General features: G+C 38.9%; 2 protein-coding genes and 1 long non-coding RNA gene across 3 annotated transcripts in view; 2 read left to right on the forward strand and 1 right to left on the reverse strand.

Moving 5' to 3' along the window:
* abhd12 (abhydrolase domain containing 12, lysophospholipase) overlaps nucleotides 1-380 on the forward strand; it is a 25,775-nt gene extending 25,395 nt beyond the window's left edge. Inside the window, 1 exon segment of the mRNA XM_078288874.1 lies at nucleotides 1-380. This exon segment is cut by the window's left edge and continues 251 nt beyond it. The gene's annotated coding sequence lies outside the window, so the exon portion shown is untranslated.
* Nucleotides 1-13,583, reverse strand: part of LOC144542372 (uncharacterized) — a 221,900-nt gene that overhangs the window by 4,165 nt on the left and 204,152 nt on the right. The window lies entirely within an intron of this gene.
* Nucleotides 8,783-13,583, forward strand: part of LOC144542369 (uncharacterized) — a 96,556-nt gene continuing 91,755 nt past the window's right edge. The window contains exons 1-3 of the mRNA XM_078288869.1: nucleotides 8,783-9,081; nucleotides 10,624-10,737; nucleotides 11,347-11,460. Coding sequence (XP_078144995.1) covers nucleotides 9,074-9,081; nucleotides 10,624-10,737; nucleotides 11,347-11,460 — 236 coding nt within the window. The 5' untranslated portion in view covers nucleotides 8,783-9,073. The remainder of the gene's footprint in view (nucleotides 9,082-10,623; nucleotides 10,738-11,346; nucleotides 11,461-13,583) is intronic.

The following is a 13,583-nucleotide window of genomic DNA, read 5'->3' on the forward strand; positions in this document are numbered from 1 at the left end:
ACACACCCCGGCATGGCATCAGAACGCACAGGGTTGTCAGGACAGCTGTTGCCGTGGTAACAGTGTTTCCGGACGGACGGACGGAAGACGAGTGGAGAGACGTGAAGTGAAACTCTCACCTTTAAAACCTGTGTGTTTTATTTTAGTTTCATTTGGTTTCTCTCCGTCTTTTAGCTTTTGTTTTGTTTTGTTTTGTTTTGTTTTGTTTTGTTTTGTTTTGTTTTGTTGGTTTTACCTTCTTGGTCTGACTGAACGTTTCCATCACATCATGTTGACTGATCTGTCGGAGGCAGAGCTTTTGGGGACGGTTTGTATTTAAGAGTCTTTCTCTATTTTAAAGGCCTGTTATGACTTGAATTAAATCTGACTTGTTTTATGAAGCGCTGGTTTTGTTCTGTGGGGTTTTGGTGATGTCATCACCGGGCAGAGAGGAAGAACACCAGAGAAACAGAGAGAGAAGAAGAACCAGAAGATAATCTTTTAAACTTCGGCAGTTCAACACATTTACTCTGCAAAAAGGTGCAGCTGTGACAAATCATGTAACCATCAGTGTGTTATCATCAGATTAATATTCCTACCTCGGTCTACTGAACAGTTGATTGGTTTACCTGAGCTTTACCTGAGCACCGGGTCACACACAGCACCCGCTCCGGTCCTGTGACATCACACAGGTCCACTTCAGTCCTGGAGGTTTCCACTTATTAGAGTATTGTACTTGAATACAAGGAAAAATGGTTTAGAGCCAAGTAAAAAAATAAGATTTATTATAAAATATTCTCCTTCATATTCTTTGTTGACATCAAACACACCAAAGAAAACATCCTTAAATCAAAAAGAAGAAATGAAGAAATGGATTTGGATAAAATCCAAAATATCCGACCAAAATTTCTTTGAATGAGATTCCAAAACAAATGTAAAACACTTCCTGCATTCTTACAGGAGCCGAATCAATGTCACTTTAAACATGTTAAGAAAAGATTGTTTGATTCTGTTTGATTCTGCTTTTCAGCAGAACTTCATACAACAGTTTTATTCCAAAAACACATCATTACGACTCCTGACATCATCTCATGTTGGAACGCTTTAGTAGAGAGAAGTGTGGTCCAAACCCTTCAGGTGTCTGCTGACTAATAACCTGACAGAAGTTGGGTTTAAATCCACAGAAACTGATTCTAGAAATCAAACTCATGATGCTCTTACCAAGTTTTTATCCTATTAAAACCATATTGCATTGAAAAGTCCTAGATATTTAGTTTTCTTTAAGATATTAAATTGATACTGGACTCTTGATTTGTTCTGACTTGACTTGCTGTTCTACATTTAGACTTGAGACTTGGCATTAATGACTTGGACTTGACTTGGTAATCTACATTTAGACTTGAGACTTGTGCCTCAAGACTTGAGACTGACTTGGGACTCGAGCGAAGCGTCACACCTCTGGGGATCAAAAATGAAAAGTTGAAAACAAGGCAGTTTTTCCTGGAAAGTTGATATTTTGGAGATACGAGGTTTTCCCAGCAGTGATGAAATGTGAGTCCAAAACTGTTGAGACTGAAACGGTAAAGAAGAGAAACTGAAGCTGCTGTCCAGTAAACTGATCCGGTCTGTTCAGCTCCTGGATCCAGTTCCTCACACTGAATATTTCATGATTTGGTTTTATTTCTGACCTTCTGCATCACCTGCTTTTGTTTGGTTGAGTCTTTCCTCACACTGATTTAAATGAGAGTTTTCTGATCATTTCTACATCTGAACTAAAGGACAAGTGTAGAAGAGGAAATATACAAAGATATGAAGTCCAGTTTCTGTATTACATGCATGTGACACTGGAAGAGTTTTGTAAAAGAGATCGTAGGTGTTTCCCCTGACTCTGTAGCTAAATATGACTGTTAATAATACAAATTATTAATTTTATTTGTATTGCACTTTTCATTACAAATAAATCTCAAAGTGCTACAGAGTAATAAGTGCATAAAAAACAGGTAAAACAAACAACAAAGATCCAAAGCAACACAAAGGAAAGACAAGTGCATAAAAACAAAGAAATAAAAACAAGATAAGGAAAGGCTGTTGGACAAACTGTCAGCAGGTTCTGGGTTCAATCCTCAGTTCAGATCTTGTAGTTATTTTGATAGTCGGCATCCAGAGTAAAAAGTGAAAATCTCTCAGAGAAAAGGTTCAGCTGCAGAGAGACTGAGCGGTTCAGACCCGGCACACAGCTGGGAGGTTTTGGGTTCAAGCCCCAGTTTAAAGTAGATTCTGAAAGCTAAGATCCAGACTGAAAATCCCTCAGAGAAGAAGCTAAGCTGCAGTTGGACTCAGCGGGTCAGCGGGGTCGCAGGTCGCAGGACGGTGTGGAGGTTTTGGGTTCGAGCCCGTTTCAACCCACAAGTTCTAGTTTTGTTTTCAAAGCCGACATCCAGAGTGAAGCCTGAACACGTGTCAGAGAAGAGTTTGTGATGTGAAGCGGCTCGGCGGCGTGAAGGCTTCATCAACACAGACTCCGGATCCGTCTGCAGACAGGAAGTCACAGGTTCGATTCCCCCTCTGACCCGGAAGCTGACGCACCAAGAAACTGTTCCAGCTGGGGAAGGTTCACTGACTTCTGGTGTTTTGTCACGATTTAAAACCTGTTGGAAGTATTTTACCATTAAAGCAGTGCCTGAAATGACTGAGAACTGAGTACCGGCACTTCTTATTTTTGTCCACATGACTACCCTTACTTCTTATTGCATACCGGCACTTCTGAATTTTGTCCACATGAGTACCTTTACTTCTTATTGCATACCGGCACTTCTGAATTGTGTCCACATGAGTACCCTTACTTCTTATTGCATACCGGCACTTCTGAATTGTGTCCACATGAGTACCCTTACTTCTTACTCCGTACCGCCTCCTCCTGGTGCGTGTTAGTTGAATGGAGAGTTTCTCCGTATGATAAAAGTGCGCCATAGACCTGACAGGCTTCAGTTCAGCAGACAGCATCCTGCAGACTGAAGGCAGCTCCGCTCACACGGGGAGTCAAACTGCAGCCGAAAACAAAGCTGCATCGATCAAGTGAAGAGGTGTCACTCTGGACTAAATTAAATAGCCTCTTGTCATTACGTGTTCTGCAATATTAAAACCATTCTACTGACGTTTTGTCCCGCAAAGGCAGATTGTAAAGAATATGGCTTACATTCTGATGCAGGACTTTGTGGGCAAAACGACACTGGAATGATATTAATTGTGTAGAAAAAATAAATACATTTATATTGTGAGCAGAGTGATGCCTCTTCACTTGATCTGATGGAGCAGAGCAGTCAGTGGAGCACAGGGCCGTTAAAGTGTCAAATCTGTCAATCATGAAGAAATTCATGGTAATCAAACGCCAATATGTCCAATCAGCACTACTGGTCAGGTGCCGATAGAGAGAGAAAAGAAAATAGAGGATGTGCAAGCACAAATGAAAACTATGTTACTGCGCCAAGGAGGAATAAAAAGTTACATAATGCTAGTTTTCTTATATCATGACTGTCAACAACAAAAGGTCAATATTGCTTTGTTGCCACTACCTCCAAAAACCACAGACAGCTCTGTCCGTCAGTTATATAAAGACAATATTGGCCTCTGTCTATTTGCATCAGTCTTCCGTATGCTTGTAAGTATGTAATCTTTCTCTGATGTAATCTTCCTCTGATGTAATCTTCCTCTGATGTAATCTTCCTCTGATGTAATCTGTCTCTGATATTATTACAGCACTAACCCAGCACATTTTTCTGTGTTGATTTTTTTTAAATGGCAAGGTATGTTAGGACTAGTTGTTCTGCAGCTAAACTGACTGCAGTCTTGTTTGATTTTCAGTTGGTTTTATTGTAGCATATATGCAATATTATATTTGTATGTAATGAAATGCATTAATACATTTGAAGTGGGATATATTACTAAGATATGCGTATAAATATAAATATGTCCAAGACACATGCGATGCTCATGTCATGCAGCTGCTGAATTAGGGTACTGGCACCTTTTCTGGTCCAATTCAGGCGCTGCATTAAAGTGTGTGGTCATGTGTTCAGCCCCAACACAGTGTTGTCTGTCTGTAACATTTCCACCCGGCTGGGATTTGAACCGACGGTCTGAACTTCCCCTGCTGCTGGAACGAGCCGCTCATCCCGAGTCTCTCTGTTTGTTTCTCTTGTAGAAATGTCCAAACCTCTGACAGCAGCACGTGAGCCACAGTGTTCGGGGTAACGCGTTACTATGTGACACGTTACAGTGCTCAGATTCCTTTTTTTGTGGTAACGAGCATTCGAAACGGGTGAGATTTTCAAGTTATGGAATCAATTAGTTACTTTCTCAAACTTGCATTTCGCTACTTATTTTCCTTTCAAATGGTTAAATGTTTAGTACGATGGCGTATCAGGGCCATTGTAGATGATTTTTTTAATTTTTTTTACTGAAGCTGAGCGGAGTGGGGTAATATTTTGAGAAAAAAATAATTTGCTAGGAAAAAAACTCCGAAATTTGCAAGAAAAAACTCAGCAATGTGTGAGTAAAAAAACTCCAAAATTTGCGAGAATTTTTTTTTCTGAGATTAAATTCAGAAATTTCATCAACTTCATCATAACCAATCAACTTCATTAATTTCACTATCTAGATAAGTAAACTTGATGCCAGGTTTATTGATCCTACTTTGCAAAGTGAAGCAACATGGCTCCTTGCCAAAAATAAGATTTTTCCAATCTATTAATTAATCTCAGAAATTACACCGGAAACACTGGTGATTCAGACTCAGAGGAGGTTTGAACCAAAACTCTCACAAATGACCAGAGTTGAGAATGTAATTCAACTAACTACAGGAAAGGATCCAAAAATGCAAGGGATTATGGGTAGAAGGAGACAGAAAGCCTAGCAGAACAAAATGAAGTCTGGACTGATGCTCATATTCAGCTGTTTCTTCATGTGTTCTGAACTGCTATGAACACCACAGAAGAAGAGACAGACAGGTGCTAAAAATTTTAATTGGTATAAACTTGTATTCCGTTATTATACAGATTATAAAGTTAAGGACGAACACATTGCAGGTGTAAAAACTTTATTTTCCCCAGCAGACAGACAGGAGATACAGTACTGAAGAAACTGACAGAAGCTTTAAGTTTGAGTCAGACTGACATTCATGTTGAGTAAACAGTGATTCTGAATGGACTCCATTACCCAGAAGCCACCTGTGACATCACACCAAGGCCTTTAGCGCCACCAGCTGTCGGTTTGAATCTATAAAGTGCAGAAATATTGAAAAACCAGCTGGATTTCCTGAAGAAGACACAACCATCGTAGTCAATTGGAAAAGATTCTGACTTCCATTGTAAGTCAATGGAACAAAGAGAATCAGAATTCTGCTGTAAATCAATGGCAAAAGGTTTTTAGTTCCATTATAAGTCAATGGAACAGACATAACTGTTGAAAGTTAAAGTCGGAACTAAAAACAGATTTTTAACTGTGAGTTAAAGGGACAAAGATATTTATTCCATTGTAAGTCAATGGAACAGGGAGGACTCTACTGCAAGTCAATGGGATAAAAAAGATCTTACTTCCCTTGAGTCACTGGAAGAAAAATGATCGTAGTTCACTTTTTTTTTTGTTCCATTGTAAGTCAATGGGACAAATTCTTAGTTCTACTATAAGCAATGGAAGGGAGATGAAAATGAATGGGACAAAGACACTTTCAATTCCACTGTAAGTCAAAGGCAGAGATTTATAGTTCCACTGTATATCAATGGGACAGATTCTTAGTTTCACTGCAGGTTAATGGGACAGACTTAGTGCTATTGTAAGTCAATGGAGCAAAATTGACTGTTGTAAGTCAATGGGACCAAAACTAACTTAGTTCCAATGTAAATCAATGAGACAGATTCATGGCTCCACTGTAAGTCAATGGAACAAAGAGAATCATTGGGTTTCCAGGTACTGAACACAAGCTGAGATTCATTTACAGCCAGACGGTTTGTAGAAAAACACACAAGTTACAGTTTTATCCAGACAGACGGAGAGAGAGAGAGAGAGAGAGAGAGAGAGAGAGAGAAAGAGGAAGAGAGAGAGAAAGAGGAAGAGAGAGAGAGAGAGAAAGAGGAAGAGAGATTTAAGGCAACAGAGAAGTTTTCATTCAGCGGTCCAAAACCAGACGACCTCAGCAGGAAACAGACTGAGCTGCTGAAGGCAACAAAACATCGACTGCATCAGCAGCAAAATATACAACAAGACGTTCGTGTTCATATGTCTGCAGTTTATGAGTTTTCTGTCTGTAACTCGTTCATATTGTTTTGGTTAATTATGTTCAAACTTTATCTGAGCTACGAAGGCGGAAAAGCCTCATTCTCCACCCAAAAAATCAAATGCCAAAGCAGTTTATTGATTCCAGTATTTAACATGGTGATATATTAGCTCTTCACTACATTTCTGCTATGATTAGTTAGCTCTGATTTTATTATTCATGTCCATTCCAGGCCACCGTCCATGTTGTCGTAATTCCTCCTGGTGTCTATAGAGGCTGTAAATAATGCTCTTTTAATGTGTTGATTACAAGATTATTCTGAGTAATTTGTGACGTGATATTTCCGTTATGAATATGGAACATTTTGGAAAGAAGCCCTTCATGTTAACTGGCTAAATCAAACTGTTTCTAACAGCTGGATGAGAAGCAAAGAGACGAAGCTTCCAAACAGCAAGAGAAAACAAACGCTACAAATTATTATATATATATCTCAGATGGTATCTCAGATGATATCTCAGATGATAGTTCAGATGATATCTCAGATGATATCTCAGATGATATCTCAGATGATATCGCAGATGATATCTCAGATGATATCTCAGATGATATCTCAGATGATATCGCAGATGATATCTCAGATGACATCTCAGATGGTATCTCAAATGGTATCTCAGATGATATCTCAGATGATATCTCAAATGGTATCTCAGATGATATCTCAGATGATATCTCAGACACTGCTGGTCTGATGTTGATGACATTTGGAGTGATGATGCATCTTCACATTGTGTTCCAGCGATTAAAAAATGACATCACTGATTGGCCAAATGGGGACAATTTGATTAAACGTCTTTTTTTTTACTCTGAAAGGCCATAACTGCTCCACCACCGCTCTGATTCTGATGAAACTCGGAGGACGATGCATCTTGTTGTGGGAAAACATGTTTACATTTTCTTTCTGTAATGAACTTTTTCTTTCTTTAACACAGTTTTCTTTCTTCATCTTGTTTATTCTTTCTTCATCAGGCTTTCTTGTGTTTGGATTTTCAGGGATGGATTTTGTTGCGTTGCCGATGGCAACCAGCAGTAAGTTGTTTTGGAGCTGTAGGTGTGAAGTCGTCATGGAAACAGTCCACAACACAGCAGACCAACTAATACTGTACAACCTGATTATCATTGTTTATTAATACTATTACTGTTACTCCTTGCTTTGGGTGTGTATGCATACACACACACACACACACACACACACACACACACAGCGCTTCCCCCACACACACACATGGGGCTAGGGCAGCACAGTGTTAGTACTGTTGCCTCACAGCAAAAAGGTTGTGGGTTCGAATCTCTACCCCGGTCCTTTCTGTGTGGAGTTTGCATGTTCTCCCGTGTTTGCGTGTGTTTCCTCCCACAGTCCAAATACATGCTGTGTTTGTGTAGTATCGTATATAATGTATATAATCTAGTAAAATGATGTGTAGTATGTATATGAAGTATGTAACGTATATGATGTGTGTAGATATATACATATATATATATATATATACATATATATATATATATGATGTAGTATGTATATGACATATACTGTATATGAATATGTAAAGCCCTTTGAGACATGCTTGTGATGAGGGACTATACAAATAAACTAGACTAGACATGCACACTCCCTGTTGTTATTTTAGAATTAGTATTATTATTGTGACTCTTACCGTTTTACCTGATTATACTTGAACTGTATTGATTTTGAGAGATGATTGTATTGATATTGATATATGATTGTACTGTATTGATTGAACTGTATTGATATTGTATTGATTTGATACATTACTAGTATAATAAATGTAATTCACTGTTGCACAGTATCTCTCCTCTTGTTAATTTATTGAAGCCATCCTCTGCTGTTCAGGAATCACAAACCTTCAACCCTTCTAATGAAAGTGATAGGACAAATATATTTAGTCATCTTAACATACTATCCTAATTAATTTACCATTAACATTTGGATATTTTAATAACTTATTAAAATTCCAAATTCATGGCTGATTTTATGAGACTGATTACTGTTGTACCAACATTTAAAATCCCCATGAAATGAACTCCCATTCCTTTTCCTTCCTGGAACACAGAGCATCTTTAATGGTGACGTCATGCTGCAGCAGGAGGCGGAAATAAAAACCAATAAAACATCACAGATTTTTGTCCCGCCCCTCAACCCCTTCTATCAAATAAAACTGCCTCTCTCTCCCTAACTGATCTCCCATTGGTTTAGACTTTTGATTGATCCCTCACTGCATGATGTCCCGCCCCTACATCCTGTTTCAACAGTAACTGCATCAAATCAAGGAAGTAAAGATTCTGTTTCATGGGGTCTTTAAATATTTTTACCAGTGTGACACAGATATTTCCTGATGAGACGGGAATCAAATCTTTGTTTAATGATTAGTCTCTCTCTCTCTCTCTCTCTCTCTCTCTCTCTCTCTCTCTCTCCCTCCCTCCCTCCCCCACAGTATCAGTCCAGCAGTCTAGTTTCACTTTCTCTTACCAGCGTGGCAGCAGGTTATTACCTCGCCAAAGAGATTATGTTTTAGGTGCCGTTTGTTTGTTTGTTTGTTTGTTTGTTTGTTTGTTTGTTTGTCTGTTAGCAGGATTACGGAAAAACTACCGGCCCGATTTTCATGAAACTTGGTGGAAGGGTGTAGCATGGGCCGAGGAAGAACCCGTTACATTTTGGAGCGGATCCGGATCCGACTCACGAACAAGCAATAACAGCACGAACCTTGGCGGAGGTCTGCGCTCTCCGAGTGCCTTCTAGTTTCCAACATGAAAAGGTATTGTAACAAACACTTTACATTACAGTTTCTAGAGTTTTATTCTTCAACCCGTTAACTCTTACTGTTGATTGATTTAACTGTAATAAGACGATCAGACAGAATAAGCCTCTGTTTGTGAAACTCACTGTTTGGGTTGGAAACATAAAACACTTTGTGACAGTTTGTGAACACATCAGTGTTTGTGTTTTAACGTCCTGAACATGTTGATTTGTTAAGAGTGGAGGTAGAAGTGCACATCAACCAAAACAGACTTGACTGGAGAGTTTAACCAGAAACAAAGGGAAATGTTTTGGATTTGGTCCCTAAATACAACGATCCCCAACGGACTAAATGATGATTTTAACATCGAGTGCTTTCTATAAATAACCATAGTGCCACTAATTATAGACTTTAACTGCATTGAATTGTTTGGAGCGTCTTGTTTTCTGTGTATCAAAGTGTCACTTGTGATGTCGCTGTGTTCCACTAGTGCTGCTTGAGTTGTCTTCAGGAAGTTTTTACACTTTGTGTGATGTTATGATGCCACTCACTTAATAGGATTGGTTCCTGATGAATTATCTTCATTACATTCACCTGTTGAGATTATCTAGTAGAGATATATACACCCTGAGCTTGTTTTTATATGTTCTGATGAAGGCTGTACAGGCGGAAACACGTCAGCATTTTTGTGTGTGTGCTAATAAATGAAAGTGAAAAGTGAATACTCTGCCATCCTTTTATTGTTGGATGTGTTACTTTTTTCCTCTAAGTTCCTTGTTTATTTGTTGTAAAGTTTTTAATCCTGTTTTACTCAGAGCAGGAAAGCTGCTCTTTAGTTCACTGTAGATGATGAGGTTAAATTTCACCGTCTGACAGACGCATCATAAAACTACTTCCTGATTCTCTGACACAGACTTCAGATTGGACTCTGATATCAGACACTGTTTGGACTTTGATCCTGATGTTATTAGATCTAGTTAGGCTCATTCTCTGTACAGTCCTTTGAGACATTCTTATGATAAAGGACTATATAAATAAACAAACAAACTATTATTGCTACATATTTATCTATAGAGTTTAATGTAGGAGAGTCAGAAATTTGTAAACAACTTTAAAAGATTAACTCAGTTAATAAATTCAGCTGTTGAACCTGTCATGCTGAAGCAAGCACACTTACAAAAAACTCTTCAGAAGATCTAAACTTTTCTAGTTATTATTATTCTTTCATGCACTTTTTAGGACATAAATGCAGCTTGCATCAGTGAAGTTAGCAATGCCATTCAAACTTTCAAAGAGCAGAGAGCAGGATAAGAGTTAAGGTGTGAGATTTTATTTAGAGAGCAAATGGCAGGAGGAGAGAAATCATTCAGTAGGAAGAGGACAACTTTATTATTATTATTATTATTATTATTATTATTATTATTATTATTATTATTTTGGTGAGCTGATACTTGTTGTGTTCAGACCTAGCTGGTAGTTTCTGGGTATCCACCTGCTGCTGTGGCTGCTTCACTAAAAAGTGAATTTCCTGCCTTAGTGTTCTTCTTCTCTGTCTACCAGGATCCAGCAGGAGAGACCAGACTCTCCTCAACCCAGCTGTGTGTCCATGAAGAGCGACCGGTCAAAGGAAGACTTTATTGATTTTAAAGATGAACAGCATTCTTCTGAAAAGAAGTAAGTTGTTCCTAGCATTAAAATGTTCCTGTATTCATGTTTTAACTATTAATGTAGAGAAGGTTTACTGACTTTATGCATGCTGTTTTTCAGCATCGCTCTTCTTCACATACACACAGTAATATATTCACACCTGGGAGCTGCCCAGTATAACCAGTCTGTTACTGTTAGACACTGGGAGCTGCCCAGTATAACCAGTCTGTTACTGTTAGACACTGGGAGCTGCCCAGTATAACCGGTCTGTTACTGTTAGACACTGGGAGCTGCCCAGTATAACCAGTCTGTTACTGTTAGACACTGGGAGCTGCCCAGTATAACCAGTCTGTTACTGTTAGACACTGGGAGCTGCCCAGTATAACCAGTCTGTTACTGTTAGACACTGGGAGCTGCCCAGTATAACCAGTCTGTTACTGTTAGACACTAAGAACTCCACCAGAACACTTTGGAGCTTCAGTTTCTTGTCTAAAGGAACTATGGAGGAAGTTGTGGAGGGAGGGAAGAGTGTTTCTCATTTTCTCTCCAGCAACTGTCAGCCTGCTGGTCAAAAGCCGGTCTGTCTGACTGTTTCCTACCATCAGCTCTGCTTTGTCCATCCTGTGTTTCTATCAGGATCCAGCAGGACAGACCAGACTCTCCTGTACCCAGCTGTGTGTCCATGAAGAGTGACCGGTCTAAGGGTCGTCCTCTTGACTTCAAACATGGACACCACTCTATTGATAAAAGGTAAACATTTAAACTGATGATAAAATCAGATGGGTTTGTTGCCGTCAGACTCTCAGTGATGAGATGTAAAATTGGTCTGGTCCTTCACACTGTTAGCCAGTAAACACTCCTGTGTGGTGAGGAGCTTTGATCTTCTGTGTTTTCCAATGTAAACAGTCTGCATCTTTGACCTATTTATGGATCAGAGCTTTTCTGAAAAACTGTTCAAGTATCAATCAATCAATCAAACTTTATTTGTATAGCACATTTCATGCAAGCAAATGCAGCTCCAAGTGCTTCACAACACAGATAAAAATGCAGTGGAATAAAACATCCAAAAAGAGGGAGAGAGCTCATAAAAAACATTTATAACAGACAATGTATATCAGAGTAGAATAAAATGGGAACATTAACATTTTAAATAAAAATAAACAATATATATGAGATTAAAATAAAAACATTAAAAGTGTCCACACTGTATCCTTAGCTCCTCTGGGAGGCTGCTCCACCGGCTCGGACCATAGTGGCTAAAAGCCTCACCATGAGTCCTAGTTCTGAATTTAGGAACAGTTAAAAGACCTGAGGGATCTAGATGGTTTGTATCTTAGCAGCATTTCTGACATGTAAACAGGTACCAGAGACATTTGAAGACCAGTAAAAGAACCTTAAAATCAATGAGGAAATGAATAGGTAACCAGTGCAGAGACTTAAGAACTGGGGTATTATGTGCTCTTCTCCTGGTCTTAGTTAACAGTCTAGCAGCTGAGTTCTGTAGTAACTGTAGTTAGCTTGTTGCTTTTTTGGGAATACCGGTTAGGAGACCATTACAGTAGTCAAGCCTGCTGGTAATAAATGCGTGCATCAACCTCTCAGTGTCAGCCTGGGAGAGAAAAGGTCGTACCCTAGTAATATTCTTAAGATGATAATAGGAAGTCTTAACAACATTCCTAATGTGAGCCATGAAGTTAAAATCAGAATCAAATATGACACCTAAGTTTCTCACATGCTGACTAGGAGTTAATGCTATGGATTGGAGCTTAGTAGTCAGTTTCTCTCTCTGAGTCTTTTCCCCAATAACTAGTACTTCTGTTTTATCCTGGTTCAGTTGTAAAAAAGGCACTTCCATGCCTTGATATCTAAAATTAAAAAGAACATCAATGGGGCTTGTATCGTCTGGAGATACCGTACATACTGTATGTACAGCTGAGTATCGTCTGCATAGCTATGAAAATTCATTCTGTGTCTCCTGATGGTCCTACCCAGTGGGAGCATGTACAAACTAAAAAGTAAGTAAGTTTATTGGCATCCAGATTGCACCTGAGGTCATTTACAACTTTTACTAAAGCCATCTCGGTGCTATGATAGGTACGAAAGCCAGATTGAAAGTTTTCTAGGGCGTCTTTATGATTTAGAAAATCATTCAATTGTTTAAAAACAATCTTCTCTAAAATTTTGCTTAGAAATGGTAGATCAGATACTGGTCTAAAGTTGCTGAGTAGGGGAGATCCGGGGCAATTGTAGCACTTTTTGTTTTTTTCCTCATTATAAAAATATTGCGTCACTTAGAGTTACAATATTTTAATGTGGACAACCTACTTTTGTTTTAATTTTCATAATCACTGATGATGTGACCTAGTAAAGCATCGGAAGATAGATGTATCATTTCAACTAAAAACAGACAAGTTGGATTCACGACTGTAAAACTCAGAAGTACGAGCTGATGATGAGCACATGAAGGCAGCAGGACTCTTCCACCAGATCGCTGTAGAGCAACCGGAGCTCCAGGTCTTGTGATCTTGAGATAATGAGGTGAATATTGGACTTTTGGACCCACAGTGCAATCATTTAGCTTCAGAACACTTGGATTGCTCTGGAGTCATTTTATGTCTTTTTTTATTTTTTTTTTACCTTTTTGGAAGTGTAAAGAAACGGTCTCCATTCACTCCAGTTGTTTTGGAGAAGGCTGCTACGAAGCTGCACCAGCTAGCTCACTGTGTGTTATATTGACATACAAACTTCACCAGTGTCTCAACTGACATGAGGGTGAGGAGATAATGACACATTTTCATTTGTGGGTGAACTATTCCTTCATGTGTCCATAACTGTAGAACCTGTGTGTGTGTATGCCATAATATGACCTAATA

Source organism: Centroberyx gerrardi, chromosome 15 (assembly GCF_048128805.1).
Source record: "Centroberyx gerrardi isolate f3 chromosome 15, fCenGer3.hap1.cur.20231027, whole genome shotgun sequence".
Lineage (NCBI taxonomy): Eukaryota > Metazoa > Chordata > Actinopteri > Beryciformes > Berycidae > Centroberyx > Centroberyx gerrardi.